General features: G+C 39.3%; 1 protein-coding gene across 3 annotated transcripts in view; it reads left to right on the forward strand.

Annotated features, from left to right (window-relative positions):
• Positions 1-18,687, forward strand: part of Hectd4 (HECT domain E3 ubiquitin protein ligase 4) — a 178,055-nt gene that overhangs the window by 69,911 nt on the left and 89,457 nt on the right. For all 3 annotated transcript variants that reach the window (XM_077796126.1, XM_077796127.1, XM_077796128.1), the window contains exons 8-11: positions 5,883-6,075; positions 12,663-12,821; positions 15,592-15,705; positions 16,407-16,547. In XM_077796126.1, coding sequence (XP_077652252.1) covers positions 5,883-6,075; positions 12,663-12,821; positions 15,592-15,705; positions 16,407-16,547 — 607 coding nt within the window. The remainder of the gene's footprint in view (positions 1-5,882; positions 6,076-12,662; positions 12,822-15,591; positions 15,706-16,406; positions 16,548-18,687) is intronic.

Consider the following 18,687-nt stretch of genomic DNA (forward strand, 5'->3'; position numbering starts at 1 on the left):
CTTTCTGAGTCTCGCCTGCCCCACTCTTAACAATCATGAGCACCAGGACTTGTATCCAGGACACCTTCCATCTGCTTCTTAGCTCTTCCTCTTCAGTTGATTTCATCTTATTTTGTCTCCGGAAGCACCTTCACCTGCTGAGGATGCTCAAAATTGCTTCTTAGCCAAAACCTGTCCCCGAAAAACTATGTACACATTAATGTGGGTGTTTGTGCACAAAATAGTAGAATTTACAGTTGAAGGTCTGATAGTCCCCTAAAGCTAAATATCCACCAATTAAACTCCTGATTTTAATCCCAGACCTGCTCCTCTTCCTTTCCCTTTTCAGTTAACAGCAGAGGTGCCCTTCCAGTGCTGGCCACTATCATTTGATATTGCTCTTTTTTTTTTTTAAATGGACACAATATCTTTATTTGTTTATTTTTTTATGTGATGCTAGATATCGAACCCATGATCTCACACGTGAGAGGCAATCTCTCTACCACTGAGTAATACCCCAGCCTGGTATTACTCTTGATTTGCCAAAAAAAAAAAAAAAAAAAAAAAATGGTGGGAGATTAGAGAGGGGAGAGTAAAATTCATTGTGGTGAGGTTTTTTGGCAGGGGGCACTGAGGATTGAACTCAGGGCACTCGACCATTGAGCCTCATCCCCAGCCCTATTTTGTATTTTATTTAGAGACAAGATCTCACTGAGTTGCTCAGGCCTTGATTTTGCTGAGACTGGCTTTGAACTCATGATCCTCCTGTCTCAGCCTCCTGAGTCTCTGGGATTACAGGTGTGTGCCACTGTGCCCAGCTGTGGCAAGATTTTAATGGAGGTAGAGGACTAGATCTAATGAGCACAGGAGCAGATGTAGAAAGGAATTTGTCCTCTGAGGAGAAAATCTGAATAGGTTGGTGGTGAGAGCCCATGTTAGAAATTTGGTTAGCTGGTCTGTACCCTTAGGTTGGAGCATCTGTGATTGGTAGCTTGTTAGTTTTATTTGGTTTTGCAGAGAATTACCTCTTTCCCACAGTGACAAACTCACAGTAGCTTGATTGTTTTCTTCTCTCTTGGAACCTTGTAACTGCAATTGACTTCCAAAGGTGACAAGCAGGACAGATGGTGCTGCTTTGAGCTGGTATAGGGAAGTTGTGACGATCTTTCTTGTTTCCTCATTGGATATTCAAATCCCCTCCACAACCTCCTCACAGTTTTTTTTCCCCCTCTGGCATCTTTAGTTTGTGGAGGGCTTGTGATCCTAGCCCACTGTATACAAATGGACGTTTTCATTTAACCTTACTCCCATGAGTCCTGAGCATATCCTTTAGTAGCCACCTCTGAATCTGTCATTCATACCTCTTCAACATTATGGATGAATGGTATGAATGAGGAGGGCCTTCTGCATGCCAGGTAGTATCATGGGAGCCTGTAACATAGTGTTCTGAAGCTTATATTCCAGTAGAGGAAATAGGCATCCACTTTCAAGCAGTGATAAGTATAATGAGGAAGATGGAGTAGAGTGAGGTAACAGAAAAATGATTTTTTGGGGAGGTGGGCTATTTTAGGTAATGGGCAGGGGAACCTGTCTTAAGGAGGTGATATCTGACCTAAGACCTGAATAGAAATCAAGGCATGAGACATGTGAGACCAGGCAGAGGAGCATTATAGACAGAAGAAATGGCTTGTGCAGCCACCCTGAGGCAGGGATGTGCTTGGCCTGTTGAGGGTGGGACAGCAGGAAGAGCTTTGTGGCTCAAGTAGAGGGAAGAGAGAGTGAGTCGAGCAATGGATGATACAGTGGGAGGAGCAGCCAGGCCCTTTGCTTATAGGACCTGAAAGTTATTTGGATTTTATTCCAAGGAGATGAGAAGCTCTTGGACAAGAGTTTTGAGCAGAAAGGTGATAGGATTTTGTTTTAAAGGTTTATTGTAGCTGTTGGGTCAAGAATAGTCAAAAGCCACATATAAAGACTCTTAGAAGCAAAATAACCATAGAAGAGACCAAAAAGATGAACCAAATTTATATAATGTATAGATTGTTCTAATTGTTTTATTTGGATCTAATTTATGGACTCAAAATTAGTTAAGAAGTATTGTTAACTTTGTTAGGTGTGATTGCATTGTAGTCATTTAAGAAAATATATTTTATAGGAATACATATTGAACATGTAAGGGTGAAATAACATGATGTTTGGGATATATGAAGAAAATATGGTATTTTTCAACTCATATCCAGATGATGTATAAATGGATTTAAAAAAATTATTGTATTTATTTTTGTATTGTTAAAAATTTCATAATGAAACATTTTTTAAAAGAACACAGCATAAATAGGGGGCAAGAATGGGATCAGTAGGAGGCTACTGCAGGGGACCAGGTAGAGAGCACATTGTTAGGGTGAAGTCGTGTTGGGGGACATAAAGGAAAGAGATTCAGAATGTATTTTATATATATATATATATATATATATATATATATATATATATATATATATATACACACACACACACATATATATATACCTTTATTTTATTTTTTATTTCTATGTGGTGCTGAGAATTGAACCCAGTGCCTCACATATGCTAGGCAAGCGCTCCACCACTGAGCCACAACCCTAGCCCAGGATGTCTTCTTTTTAAAAGTCGGTGACGCATCCTTTTATTGATCCCAATAATAACATGCGGTATCCAAAGCTATCTTTGGTTTCTTTAAATGCTGGAACTTAAAACATTTACTGCCTATCCCTAAATAGAATAATGGGGCTTTTTTTTTTTTTTTTTTTTTTTTTGTGACACTGGGATTTAAACCCAGAGTGCTGTACCACTGAGCCACATCTCCAGCCCTTTTTATTTTTGAGACAGAATTTCACTAAGTTGCTGAGAGTGTTTATGGACTTGGGATCCTCCTTCCTTAATCTCCCAAGTAGCTGAGATTATAGCTGAGAGCCACCATTGCAGGCTTATTTTCTTATTTATGATCTCGATCTCTCTCTCCCTCCCCCTCTCTCTCTCCTTGAGATTTCCAAGAGAGACCATATGTTAACTTTGTAATTAGGGGGAAAAAAACATATTTTTGGACACCTGAACAAGCTAATGTGATAGTGGATGGGAAAGGGGAGCTACTCTAATTTGGGTTACGGGTGAGGACTTTCCAAGGAAGGACACTTGAACTCAGACCTAAACTATGAGAAGCAGCCACTGATACACAGGGTAGCCAGCCATTCCAGTTTGCTTGGGATTGAGGGATCTGTGGGGCATGGATCTCTCAGTGCTCAAACTAGGGTAGTCTTGGCCAACTGAAGTGGCAGGTAGTGCACAGCAAGTAACAGGGCCTAGAGTCGGGGGGCAGAGGACAGGGCCATGTAGTGAGAAAGGTTGATTGAGGCAGCTGAAGAGGGAGCCAGATTGAAGCAGGAGACTGGTTGTGGGGCTGGTCCAGTCATCCAGCTGGAGATGATAGTGGCTTGGACCCATGTGGTTGCCAGCAGGGCAGCCTCCCATCACTCCCAGCACTGTGCTGCTCCTCACCCCACTCAACTCTCTCCCTCCTTCCTAAACCAGTGCTTGTTAGCCTCTGAGGAGCTGCTCTGCTAAAGTAGAGGTTCCCAGCAATTGGCCATGTGTGTAGCAAACCCCAATCCTCCTTGCTTCTCAAAGGTGCTTTATCAGTTTTTTTTAAAATTTTTTGAGTTGTATTTTTTATACCGTTTTTATATCTTTATTATTTTTTATATGAGGAACTCATCCAGTGCTAGGCATCACATGTGCTAGGCAAGTGCTCTGCCACTGAGCTACAGCCTCAGCCCTCAGTCTTTCTTTTCAATATTCTCAAAGTACTCAAACACAATAATGCAGTTTTTTTTTTTTTAAGTTATCCATTGATTTTCTCATAGGGCCAGATGGGTAATGTTTTTGAATGCCAAGCTTAAAGTGATTGATTTTTATCTTGGCTGTCTTTGCAGGGTTATATTTAGAGTTGTGCAACATAAATAGACTTAAGACCACTAAATGTTGATCCAGCAGGAGGGCAGGGGTAAAGCAATGCAGCAAGAAGTAGGTATGTTACATTTTAGGTGACAAGGGGTTATTCAAGTAGGAATGTCAATGAGGAGTGTTGGGGGAAATTTAAAAGGTGGGGCTAGATCTTTGTGGCAAGGATGGATCTGTAGATAAAATGCCGGAGTTGCCACAGAAAGGTAGGTTGAGTTAGAGAGAGCCTCGATTCGATTATTCAGTGTTTTTTGAAGGTTTCCTAAGTACTGGGAACCTTATGGAGACCAAGCAGAGGCAGGATCTCTGCTTTCAGGCAGCAAGCATGCAGTCAGGGCAGGAGAAGGGCTATCAGTGAACGAGCCAATGAGCAAAATGATTCCATAGACTGGTAAGAGCTGTGCCGAAATAAAGCGGTGTGATGTGATCTGGCTTGGGGGATGGAGGAGGTTCTCTTTCAGACTGGCAATAAAGGAAGGCCTTTTTGAGTAGGTGACATTCTACCTGAGTCCTGAATGATAGGAAAGAGCCAGCCACAGAAAGGTCTAGGGATAGGGTCCAGATGAGGGTCTGAGGACTAGAGGCTAGGGCTGACCCTGGACAAGCACCACTTCAGCAAGCTGAGATGTGGAAGCAGCAGGGAAGCAAGAGAGGAGTGCCGGTGCACCCTGGGCTGGCTCCACAAGGTAGCACAGTGAGTGCCTTACTGTAGCTGAGTACTCATGGGTGAAGAAACAAACCAGGATAGTGTTCCACCACGATGGCTAGGGACAGAGAATCCCAAGAGGGCTGGCCACGCTCAGTCTGCAAGGAAGTCCAGAAGAAGGTGCATGGTTCTGGTTTTAAGTTTCTGGTGGGCTATCAAAATGTCTGCTCCTTTGAGGGTGCTGAACTCAGACAAATAGGAAGCAGAGGGTAAGGAAACAGGCAGCGTTTTCCCACTCTCTAAGAAGTCCTCGTGAACACTTCATCACTGTATGAATCGCTGCCTTGTTACCTCCAACTTCTCTGCTACCAACTTTCCCTTGCATTCCTGCTTCACTTTCTGTTGGCTTCTAAAGACTTCCATTTCCTCCTGTCTCCTCAGCCCACCACCGCAGGCCAGTCTTGCCTACCTTCAGAGGTGGGGCCTGTTTCTCCCCAGATCCAGGAGCTGCATCTAAAGATTCTTGGGTTGGAAGAAAAATGAGAAGGAAGAGATACTGAAAGTGGTCAGGGTCTTTTTATCAAGAAGGAACGCCAGGGAAAAAGAAAAAGTGGGAGCCGGGTGGTCTGCTGGAAGTCAAGCTCCAGATTGGTGAAGGAATTTTGGCATCATAATTCCAGAGATTTTCCTGGGGAATAATCAGTTGATGAATGAAAGAACTGCTGGGTTCAGTGGTGGTGAAGTGGGGTGTGTTCCCAGCAAAGTCTGCCTCCCTCCTGGCGGCTCTGCCAGCACCCGAGCAGCTGGGGCCAATGGGAACCACTGCTGGTGGAGAATTTGGATGTTAGCCACCAACTGTATTTCAAGAAGGCATTAACCTCATAGCTCCCCTTAGCAGTAAATCAAAGGCTGATTTGTTTTCCTCTCATCTTACTTGTACCTGTCAGAGGCTCATGATTAGTGAGTGTTGCCTGTAGAATTGAGTAAAAGGAATTTTAATCAACAACTTTTCCTAGAATTTAAACTTGGCTCATTACATTTTGAATATAGGCCATGATGAAAAACGAGAGCACTCAGACTTAACAAAGCCTTCCTTTTGTTGGCAGTAATTTCTGTGGAGGTCTTAAATTTTGAGGGGTAAGTATACCCAGATGCAGATTTTGCATTGTTTTTAAGCAACGAGGTCACGATAATATCAAGTAATATTTTTTTAACTAAATGGAAATAGATATTATTTCAGGATCTTGTTTTCTTTAAATATCAGGTTGAAAATGGTGTATTTGTAGCCAACCCACTTCAGGAACGCACAATTCTAATGCGAAAAGAGGGTGAATCTGCCAAAAGCATTAATGAGATGCTTCTGAGTAGACTTTCTCGGTATAGAGCTTCCCCATCAGCGACCCTCGCAGCCCTGACCGGCTCCACCATCTCCAACACGCTGAAAGAGGATCAAGCAGGTAGGTGGCTCTGCCATTTCAGGCCCGTTTCTTGGGATGGTTCCATTCAGCAACTTTTTATTGAGCACTTACTCTGTGCCATCTGAAGTGCTTTACTTTGCAGAGTTCATCTTATATGATCTTCTCCTCATTGTCCAGTTTCATTCCAGGTTAACTCCTGTTGTGGGTTGTGGACATGAATTCATATGAATCTGTAATAACTCAAACAGTCTAGCTTTACCTGTGAATATCTTACCATCATTACTGTTGGGATACATTAATTGATGTCATGTTTAGTGTATGATTCATGAATGTGAAAGATGATATTTAGCATTATGTTCACTAAATTCAATCTTGAGCAGGCAAGAGATATACTGTCTACAATGGAGATTTTGTTATTTATAATTTATCATTTAATTTTTATCATTTAATATTTTAAGATAGATGATATATTTACAAAGTCTGAAGTTCAAAACGATGTGGTAACCTAACACCTATTAACATGTTAATAAGAATGTGTTTTATTAAAAACTTCTTGGTGAAAATGTTAAACCCACATTCACAGAAGTCTTATTCCCACTGAGGTAATCTGTTCTGTGCTCTTCTCCTCTAGTTAACTATAGTTATCAAATTTTATTTGCATTTCCAGGGTTTCTTAATACAAATGCGATTAAAGCCAAATTTATGTTTTCTTTTTTCACCTTTTTAAAAATAAAAGGTATCATATTATAAATGCTGTCTATTCCTTGAAGGCAGGAATTCCTAATTAGGATAAGCCTTTAATGGGTTCATAAACATGCTCTTCCAGTTTTAAATAACATTTCATATATGTCCATCATAATTTTCATCTGATTTTCAACATCCCCCAAAAAAAGTTAAGAACAATTATTCTAAGAAAGTTCACAGCTTATGTATCAACTGCCTTGGTTTATGACAAATCATGAAGTGTAGTAAAAGATAAATTTAGAAAAAGATGCCATATATAGAAAAATGTATCTTAATATGAACTTATTGCAGTTTTATGCTTTAATCTTTTTAGCGTTTGAAACACTAGGAAATAAAAATATTTATGGTTCGTTCATTAGAGACTATTAAATAAATCCTTATTAGTTTTTATTAGAATTTAAGGCTATTATTGTATTGCCTCAGGCCTTGCTTATACTAAACATAAATGAGAAAGTATTAATAGTTGTAACTTGAATGAGTGTGTAATTTGAGTTCAGGAAATACTTTCATAGGGCAGTTCTTTTTCACCTATGTAAATATTTTCATGACAGGATAAATGAAGTGTTTTATTTTCCTCCACATTTTTTATTGGTACATTATAGTTGTGCTTTATGGTGGGATTTGTTGTTACATATCAGCACATGCACACAACATAACAATATAGTTTGGCCAATACCCTCCCTGGCACTTCCCCCTTCCTTCCCCTCTTCTCTTCTCCTCATCCCCTTCCTCTATGCTGTTGGTCTGCCTTTGCTTTTCATGTAATCATCCCCCACCTTTCTTTTCATTCTTCCTCTCTAGCTTCCACATATGAGAGAAAACACACTAACCTTGACCTTCTGAGTTTGGCTTATTTCATTTAACATAAGGTTCTCAAGTTCCACCCATTTTCCTGCAAATGCCAGAATTTTTTTTTTAATGACTGTATAAAACTCTATTGTGTATATGAACCACATTTTCTTTGTCCATTTATTTATTGTTGGACACTTACGCTGGTTCCATAGTTTGGCTACTGTGAACTATGCTGCTATATAAAATGGGTATGCATGTATCTCTGTATTTTGATGACTGTAATTCTTTAGGTTAAATACTGAGGAGCAGTATAGCTGGGTCATCTGGTGGTTTCATGCTTAGTCTTTTGAGAAACCTCCATACTGATATCTCACAGTGGTTGTATTAATTTACAATCCCACCAACAGTGTAAAAGTGTTCCTTTTTCTCTGTCCTCTCCAGCATTTATTATCATTTGTATTCTTTTTAAAATTGGTTCTTTTAATTATACATGATGGTAGAATACATTCTGATAAAATTATTCAAGCATGGACTATATCTTGTTCTGATTAGGATCCCATTCTTGTGGGTACACGATGGTAGGGTATTCACTTAGGTATTTTCATGTATGTACATAGGAAAATTATGTTAGATTCATTCTACTGTCTTTCCTATTCCCATCCTCCCTCCCTTCCCTTCATTCCCCTTTGTCTAATCTACTGGACTTCTCCCCACTCCCTTTATTGTGGTTTAGTTTCCACCTATCAGTGAAAACATTTGACCTTTGGTTTTTGGGGATTGGCTTATTTCACTTAGCATGATAGTCTCCAGATACATTTATAATATCTTGTTTGTATTCTTTTTTTTAATATTTATTTTTTTTAGTTGTAGTTGGACACAATACCTTTATTTTATTAATTTATTTTTATGTGGTGCTGAGGGTTGAACCCAGGGTCCCACACATTCTAGGCGAGTGCTGAGCCACAACCCCAAACCATATTGTTTGTATTCTTGATGACTGCCATTCTGACTGGTGTGAGATGAAATCTCAGTATAGTTTAGATTTGCATTGCTCTAATTGCTAATGGTGTTGAACATTTTTTCATGTATCTGTTGGCCATTTGTATTTCCTATTTTGAGAAGTGTCAGTTCAATTTATTTGCTCATTTAGTAATTGAGTTCTTTGTTTTTTGTTTGTTGTTTTTTGTTTTTTTGGTGTTAAGTTTTTTGAGTTCTTTATATATATATATTCTAGATATTAATCCTCTGTCAGGAGAATAGCTAACAAAAATTTTCTCCCACTCTGTAGGTTCTCTCTTCACATTCCTAATTGTTTCCTTTGCTATGGAGTAGCTTTTTAATTTGATGCCAGCCTATTTATTAACTCGTGGCATTATTTTCTGAGCTTTAGGGTCCCATTGAGAAAGTCATTGAATAGGCTGAATTCTTGATCTTGGTTTGTCTGTTGGGAGAAAATTGAATCCTACCTAAACAATGGACATACTAAGGAGTATCTGTTGGATAAGAAAATATGTGCAATATTAAGAAAAAAAAGACCTCAGAAGGCAAAAGTATATTTAGAGTTCTGTTAAAACTGGTATCTGTATTCAAAACATGTGATCTCATGTACTCTTTGTATTCATTTAATCTGATATTGCTACATTAAAAATTTACCAGCTTAAATGGACTTTTGAATTTTTTTTCTTTTTTCTTTTTTTTTTGACTTTTGAAAATTAATTGAACATTCAGAGGATCTAGAAGTTTCATTCCATGAAAAATTAATACCTATTACCAGGTTCATAAGAATGTTGATTAACAACTCTTAGTGAAAACAAAAAGAAAGAAAAAAAAAAAAAGAAAAAAGAAGACATCTTTGTGAAAATGTTAAGCCCACAAAGTTGCTAAATCTCCATTCATTGCTGTTTTGGGGTTTCTTTCTTTCTTTTTTAATATTGTTATTGTTGATGGACCTTTATTTTATTTATTCATTTACATGTGGTGCTGAGGAGATAACCCAGTGCCTCACCCGTGCTAGGCAAGTGCTCTACCACTGAGTCACAACCCCAGCCCAGGGGTTTCTTATTTATGAAAATTTATGCTAGGAATTTATGTCCTGAATTAATAATATATTTGGTGTGGGTTACAGTTTTTTTTTTAAATGGTGCTTTTTAGAAGTACAAGTATTCAAATATCAGACAGATTAGGTTTCACTTTACTCATTTTTCTGATCTAAACTATCTGAAAATGATTTGACATCCATCTAAGCTATAAGTTCTGTTTTACAGCCTGATCGTTACCCAAGTCAAGTGCTCTGCTTCATTTTCTGTTGACATCAACAGTCTTTACTAGGCTAATATATGGACAATCCTTAATTCACTCCAGGGCTGGGGGTGCAGCTCAGTGATAGAGTGCTTGCCTAGCATGCACGAGACCCAGCACCACAAGAAAAACAAAACAACACATCTTTGGAAACTTCACTGTAGGAGAGGGAAAGGGTAATACTAGGGAATGATATTGGCCAAATTATATTTTTGAATATGCAACAATGGTATGTATTATGTATAATTATAATGTGCCAGTAAGAAATACAGAAAAAAAAATTCACATCACATTTCAGCTGTGCCAATAAGGGAGATTGTAGTATGCTTTATACCTCTTGATTAGAAATAAAAATTATTTTATTAATGATTATTTATGCCACTGAACATGAATAAAGAAATATGTTTAATAGATTATCATAAATTATGTAGGTATTATTTTGTGATAGATGTTGTGAAATCTTTTACTAGGTTGAAACTTTTGGTTGATTAAATATTTGAAATTATTTGTAATTAATATAATATCACGGGGCTGGGGATGTGGCTCAAGCAGTATAGCGCTCGCCTGGCATGCATGCGGCCCAGGTTCGATCCTCAGCACCACATACAAACAAAGATGTGTCTGGCGAGAACTAAAAAATAAATATTAAAAAATTCTCTCTTTCTCTCTCTTAAAAAAAAGTGATAAAAAAAGAGATTAATATCCAGAATATAGGACCAGGATATATATAGCTCAGTGGCAGAGGGCAGAGTGCTGACCTAGTATACAGGAGGCCCTGGGTTCAAGCCTCGGGAGAGGGAGACTAACATGTTAATATGCAATATAATATCACAAATATATCAAGAATTTGTTCTATGTAAAATGAAAAGAAAAAGAATATTTAGTAGAGTATTAGTTTCCTCAGGAGAACACAAGTAGGATTCTTATTTTGAGATTTAATCCATGTGAGGATTCATTCTTTTGAAAGGATTTTTAGAATCAGGAAGGAATTGAATATTGGGAACACCTTTAAGAAATGGTCATAACAGCTCTTAGATGGATGCCTAGACATCAGAACTTTTCCAACTGGAGCAAGATAGCTCTTCATGCCTGTGCATATGAATTGTAGGCACATTTGCACCAAATTCATTGAAGAGCTGCTGAAAATTCTTATCAACACCTCTAACCAAAAGCCGCACCCAAGTTACACTACCAAACAAAAGTATGTTTTGGAAGTTAGCACTGAAGAGGCAAGAATCCAGATTTGGTTTCAGAGTCACAGAGCTAGGCACTGATTCCAGATAATGCCAGAACTTAAGGAGACTTTGGAATCAAGCCAAGGCTCTGGGTGAGATCACCTTTGGGAACAGATTCAGAGGTCAGACAGTGTTGTGCCACCTACAGCCCCTCAGCTGCTCACCCTCATCAAGGCCTTCACGGACAACCCCTACCCTGGGATTCATTCCAGAGAACAGCTTGCTAAGGAAATCAGCCTTCCTGAGACCAGAGTCCAGCTTGGTTTCAAAATAGACCTAGTGTGCATAGAAAAAGAGAACCTGATGAATCCTTCCAACAGCTTCAGGGACAAGGTCTCTGTCACAGATCAAGGTATAGAAGACACATAAAACGGCACCAACTTGAGCCCTTGTGATCCAGTCACTTCCCAAAAACCCCACCTCTGAACACTACTGCAGGACCCAGCCTTCAACACAGAGCATTTGGGGAAACTTTCAGATCCAAACTATAATGGTAACATTGTTGCTGGTAACCAATTTCCTTCTCAAACTGAAAAGTACTTTGGCATTAGTGGAAGTAGGGCAGAATTAGTTCTGGTTCTACCTGCTAGACACATTGCCAGTATGCTTCATCCTCTGCCCTCTCTCAGTTCCTGTTAACCATCTGTGTGGAGTTTAAAAGTGTTTAAGAGAAGACAGAAGCAAGGCTGATCCCCAAGAGCAAGGTAGGAATCTTGTATTCTGAAATATGTATGTGGAACAGTGTCTTATTCAGGCCAGAAGCAGAACTTAACTCTGAACTCAATTTGGCCAGATGTCCTGCCACCTGTATCAGTGACCTACTGAGAGTCAGCAGTCATCACCAAGGTGCAAGGAGATGCACTTGGAAATTACTACTGAGGAAGAATTGGATCCTTCTGGCTTATTCAACAGAAAAGTCCAGTGGCACCAGTTGGCCAGCAACTCAAGTTAGAACATGGTGAACATAGAGACAAATCCAGCATATTTGATATCATCACTCTGGTCCCTAAGGCTTTTAAGTCTTTCTGGGAGTGTCCCCTCCTGATGGGACTTTAAGCCAAGCCTTCTGGAGATGATAAAAGATTATAAACAGGACTTCAGGAGGCAGAGATAGGCACCAAAGGCCCCGCACAGTCCTTCAGATCCAGCCTGGCTTTGGAGTTCATCAGACTTTGAGACAAAGAAAATAAACTTAGTAATTAAATAATTTTTCAGTAATTACAATAAAAACTGATTCAGGCAAAAATCATTAATTGACATTAATAATCTTAAAGTCAAAATTTGAAGAACAAGATGTACACCATCTGGAAGAACTTCCTCACTCATTTTTTTTTGATAAATAAAAATTGAATATTAAAAAAAGAAGGAAATGGTTATACCATATAATAGAAGTCTTGGTCAGACTCTGAAGCAAGAAAATAATTATTTTTTTCATTAGTAAGTTTAGGTATATCTTTGTTTTTGTTTGGGGATCCTCCATTATATGCTAATCTGGTCTCATAATCAAATTAATCTGTGTCAGGTATTTTTACTCAGCATTTTCATTTTCTTCTCCAGCAAATACTAGCTGTGGGCTACCTCTGAAAATGCTCCGGAAGACACCCATTTATACCTGTGGCACATACCTGGTCATGCTGGTCCCACCTCCAGGGGGATCAGGCAGCTCAGCCACTCGTTCTCTTTTTGGTGGAACAAGTGGCTTGTCATCTTTAAAAAGTAAGTGAATTTCATTTATGACACGTTCCCTGATTTATCTCAAACTCTGAAATTTAAGACTTTCTTATTAATTAGTTTAAACTACTCTGTTAAACACTTTTTTTGCAATAACTCTCTGATAACACAAAATAATAATTATCAATGTCATTATAAGTCAGGAGAAAATTTTAAATATCTAATGTTTAAGCTTATTATAAATATGTTTTTATTTACTTATTTATTTTTGGTGCTGGGGATTGAGCCTTGTGCATGCAGAGTGCCTGATGCCCCACACCTGCTTATTCTAGACATCTTTCATATGCTTATTGGCCATTTGAATATCTTCTTTTTAAAAAAAAATTTATTTTGGTACCTGGGATTGAAACCATGGGTGCTTGATTACTGAGTATAATCCCCAGCCCGTTTTAAAATATTTTATTTTGAGACAGGGTCTTGCTAAGTTGCTGAGGCTGGCTTTGAACTCATGATCAGTTCCAGAGCCGCTGGGATTGTAGGTGTGCGCCACTGCTCCCAGCTATGTGTGTCTTCTTTGGAGGAATATCTATTCAAATGCTTTGTCCATTTTTAAATTGGGCTATTTGTCTTTCTGCTGGCCATTAATCCTATTAAACTTTTTTAGTCTCCTTAGCATGTTTTTTCATTCTATTGAAATTGGCCCCACTTGATTAAAGCAGGTCTAAATGGTGCCATGTTTTTTCAGGAGGGTATAGTTGACACAGTGATTCTGTTTTAGTCCAACAAATGGGTAGATGCTTAAATTTCCCTCTGCCATGTTCCACATTGGTTATTGTGAGAGCTGCTCAGTACAAGGAAGAACTGGTGTTTGCCTTTAGGAGCTCCTAGTCTAGTCAGGAGAAATCGTAGAGATGTGTGAAACAACTAGAAGACGGTAGATGGTGCTGTCTCACTGCTCAAAGCATGGGGAGCAGATGTACATGCTGCAGAATCAAAGAAGGGATCATGGTGGAGTGGGACAGGAAGGAAAGACTCCCTGAGGTCTTGAGTGTCAAGCATGGAGAACAGGTATTACTCATAGAAGTGGTCAAGTGGAGGGAAAGCAAATATGCACAATGAAAAAGAGATTTGGGGGAAGATAATTTTGTTGGTGTGCAGGGTGGAATAGTAGAAAATAGAGAAGAAAGAGTATAGATTAGGGTATGACTCAAATCAGATGGATGAGGATCTAGATCACTAAGGTGATGGGAACAAGAAGAAGAAACACATTCAAGAGACACAGTGCCAGAATTTTATGTTCTAAAATAGGGAAGAAAACAGGATGTCACTACTAGTAACTTACACATAGGTTTCATGTTTTAAACTCATCTTCACAGTCAGTGTCAAGTAGTTACTTTTATTGTTATCTCCACTTTATAGATGAGGACCCTGAGAGGTTCAGTAACTTTCCCAGGGTCACCCAGAAATGGTAGAGCTGGTATTCAAACCCAAAAACCTGAAGCCATTGCTTTCCAACAGTCCTCCACCCTGTGTTAAGGGTAGAGGCTTAAGTGCCTGCTAGTGTCAAAATCTGACTTTGAAGGAGAGCAGTTGAGCCATTGTATGTCTACCCGCCATTACTGAGCACCAACTTAAAAGTGAAGCTTCTTGTGAATGTTGCTGCCTTGTGAGGTTAATAATCATAACCACTCGTGCAGTTACCCTTTTGATAATCCATGTTGAAAAAACTTTCATGAAGTAGTTACTATTTTAAAAACACTTTAAAAAACATTTCATTATAAATTTTTGTTTGTTTTTTTTTGTGGTTTTGGGGACTGAACCCAGGGCCTTCAGTAGGCTAGGAAGGTGCTCTACCACAGAGTAGCATCCCTAGCCTTTCTTTTCTTTTTTTTTTTTTAAAGAGAGAGTGATAGAGGGAGAGAGGGAGAGGGAGAGAGAGAGAGAGAGAGAGAGAGAGAATTTTTTTAATATTTATTTTTTAGTTCTCGGCAGACACAACATCTTTGTTTGTATGTGGTGCTGAGGATCGAACCCGGGCCGCACGCACGCCAGACGAGCGCGCTACCGCTTGAGCCACATCCCCAGCCCCATCCCTAGCCTTTCTGATCTTATTTTGAGAAAGGCTACAAGTTGGCCTCAAAATTGTGGTCCTCTCCATCCTCCCCAGTACTCAGGACCATTACTAGGTGTGCACCATGCCCAAATGAATTTTAAATGTATGAAGATATTGTGGTGATAGTTTATTTTAGTGGTCTTGCATATTTTCTGCCTCCTCATTGTTATCACCAGTAGAAAACAACAAAAAAGGTGTGATTTTAATAAAAGGCTTTGTATTAGCATTTCATTGCCATGACATAGACAACTTTACGGAGGAAAGGTCTACTTTGATTCACCATTTCAGGGGCTCTAGTCCATGATTAAATGGCTCCATTGCTTTGGGTCTGAGTTGAAGTAGAACATCTTGGTGGAAGGGCATGGCAGAGGAAAGAACTCAGCTCATTGTAGCCAGGAAGCAGTCAGAAAGGGACTAGAGACAAGATAAAGTTCCCAAGGGTATACCCCCACTGACTTTCTTCCTCGCTGTACCCCACTATGTTCAGTTTCTACCACCTCCCAGTAGTTCATTCAGTCATCAGTGGATGAATCCACTGGTGTGGTCAGAAGCCCTCAGGATCCAGTCATTTCCTACAAGCTCCACCTGTGGGGCTAAGACTTCAACACATGGGTCTTTGGGGGACACTTCATCTGCAAACTCTTACAATCTTTGAAAAGTAGTCTTTAGGCTCATTAAATAGCTTACTGTTTGTTTCCAAAGTCCTAGCCTCCAGCTTGGTATATAATATTTCGGATGGTCAGTTCACAAGTCGTGCGGATCTCATAGATGCTGCTGGAAGTTCACTGGGGCGTGGTGCTCTTGTACCAGGATTGGGTAAGAAATAAATGCACATGTTTCCTTAGAAAATTCAAAGGTTCTGCAATTTGGAAATATCTTGTCAATTCCTGTGGCATTCTAGTTTTTCTGAAAAGAATTTTAATACTACTCTTTAATTTGAGGAATTAATACAAGAAATTGCCATGTGTAAAATTCTCTGCATAAACTGCTATTGAAAATACTGTCTCTTAGGTCCTATGATGATGCCTACAACAAATTCTCAAAGTTTCTGCCATAAAAAAGTTCCTGTGAAGAATATGCTTAGTAGAGAACGAACGTGATGTAATATGTTGCATTATTTTCTTTGTTTGGCTCCTAGGAAGCTCATGTCTAAGTTTTAGGCTTAATTACTAAGGCTTTTTGTTGTATGTATTGTTAGTTGGTCCTCTTTTTACCTAGGTTTTTAATGTAAGCCACTTAAACCCTTTTTGGAAGTAGGTCACATGTAAATCAGTTGCTAAGAACTATATGCTTTGCAAGACTTATTCCTTCTCACATAGGAGTTAAGCAAAACTGAAAATTAAATCCTGGCCTCTTGCTGAGTCCCAGTCTAGCACTTTGCCAAGGAAATCTGTGAGAGCAGAGATGTGGTTGTCAGCATTAGAATCCTTACCCTTCCATCCTTTAGCAGTGCTTGTAAGAAACATGTGTACAGGCAGCTGGCTACACAACAGCTAAATAATGTCTGTACTCCACAGGCGCCTGTTATGATACAGTGAACAACATGCTGTGGACATGCTCAAATGATTACATCGATCAGTGGTGTAATCCTGGGAATCAAGCCTTCCATTATGTGTGCCAGAGGCTGGGAGTCAGCCACATCATCACTGAGCCTAAAGGTGAGGCGCACTCTTGGTCCTGCACTAAGATCCCACCCACAGACTGCAGCAGCACCTAAGTAGGTAGGGACATGGAGCACCGACAAATGCATCCCAGCCTCCCCTTGGAACTTAGGAACCCACAATCCTTTGTTATCTTGATCCTGAAAGGTTGGTTTATGCTTAAATAAGTATGTAAATAAATAGAGGTATTGAAGTAGTCCATAGAATTTTTCAAAGAGAAATCCATATGTCCCTCCATTGTCAGAACTTTAGTGTAAGAGTTTATTATTGTATTTGGCTTGGAATTATATGCTGTTATAATGCTTTACATTGATAACAACTTATTCATACCTAAACTTAGATTTACCAATGAAGGATCTTTGTTTCTTAAAATTCTTAATATTCACTTAAAATCTTGTGACTTTAAAGTCAGCTAGATTGGTGTGGAAGAATGAAGAGCTCAGCAGTTTCATTCCCCATAAAGCAATCCTAAAACAGACAAATTTGTTAAAAATAACCAGACTCTGGAAATTGGTCAAAGACACACCAAATTGAGAAGTGGCTCCAGTCCTGTGGTGATCTTAGCTGGAACTGCTCCCATCCCGCATTCAAGTTTGTTCAGCACAGCAGTCCTGGGGGAAGAGGCAGACTGTGAAAAGCAGCAGTTTTGCTGCCAGAGGGGCTGACTTGATTTGGAGCAGAGCGGAGAAAATCTCACACCAGTAGTAGTGGTAGCTTTGGTGACACACAGAGAAGGCCAGTGGCTCAGCTTAAATTATGACCCTGGTTAGCACAAGCAGCAGATCAGCATGCTAGCTAGAAATTTAGTAGTGAGGTTTGGGGACCTTGACAAGCTCCTTGCACATCTACACAGAAGAGGGCTGGGAGAGGCCCAACTGTTCAGACGTCTCTGCTCAACATGAGCCTACATAGATATACAGAGATGTGAGATGTCCCAGCAGAAAGTAGAAACTGGATGGAGTGTAACAAGGCCTGAACTTTGATGCCTTCTTGCAAAATACATAGCTCCATTCAGGATGGAAGTGTTACTGGCTCAAGGCTCACGGTACTAATTGTTGGTTGACAATGAACAGGGATATCCCCTGGGAAGCTAGACTTAAAATTCAAAACAAGGGCTGAAGATGTAATCAGTGATAGAGCACATACTGAGCATGCACGAAGCCTTGGTTTCAATCCCTAGAACCTAAATAAATAAATAAATAAGATAATAAAAATAAATGAAAAAAAGAAAGAAGGCTTTCAAAAACGACTCAAGCAGAGAAATCAGTAAACATACACTGCAGGGAAATGCATATTGTACTTAGCACATGTAGTTGTTAAGCAGCCATAATACATAATATGTCTGAAGAACTGAAGGGAACCATGTCTGAAAAGATTGAACAAGCAGAAAACTTCAATAAAGAAATTATTTAGGACTGGAAATGTAGCTCCGTGGTGGAGCACTTGCCTAGCTTAGGGGTTAATTTCCAACATCAAAAACAAACAAACAAACAAAAACCAAACAAAATCAAAAAGAAAAAAGAAGAAAATGGAAATTCTGGATTTAAAAAGTAAAGAGACATTCATTAGAGTAGCTCAGCAACAGATTTGAGTTGGTGGGAAAAATAATCAGAAAACTTGGAACAAAGAATGCATATCAGTTTGGGTTTGTCTGATGTTTTCTCATGATTAAACTGAGGTTGTGGATATTGGGGAAGAATTACAACAGAGCTGATGCCCTCTTCACGTTACATTATATTCCAGAATACATGTTTACTTGATTTATTACTAGTGATTTTTAAATTGATCACCTGGAGCTGGGGCTGTAGCTCAGTGGTAGAGCTCATGCCTAGCACGTGTGAAGCCTTGGGTTGTATCCCCAGCACTGCAAAAAATAAAATTGATCCTTTTGTTTAAGTAATGTCTACCAGGCTCTTCCACTGTGAAGTTACTGCTTTTCACTTTCCATATGCATTATTAGAAGCAAGTTTTTAAGTCCAGACCACTCTCAAGGGAAGAGGAACTAAGGTCCACCTCCTAGAAAGAATATTATCAGAGAATTTGTGGACAAATATCCTAATCATTACCATAATTAATAAATATTTAAGGGCAGGGGTTGTGGCTCAGTGGCAGAGCGCCTGCCTTGCATATGTAGGGC

The sequence above is a fragment of the Urocitellus parryii genome, chromosome 3, assembly GCF_045843805.1.
Source record: "Urocitellus parryii isolate mUroPar1 chromosome 3, mUroPar1.hap1, whole genome shotgun sequence".
Taxonomy (NCBI): Eukaryota; Metazoa; Chordata; class Mammalia; order Rodentia; family Sciuridae; genus Urocitellus; species Urocitellus parryii.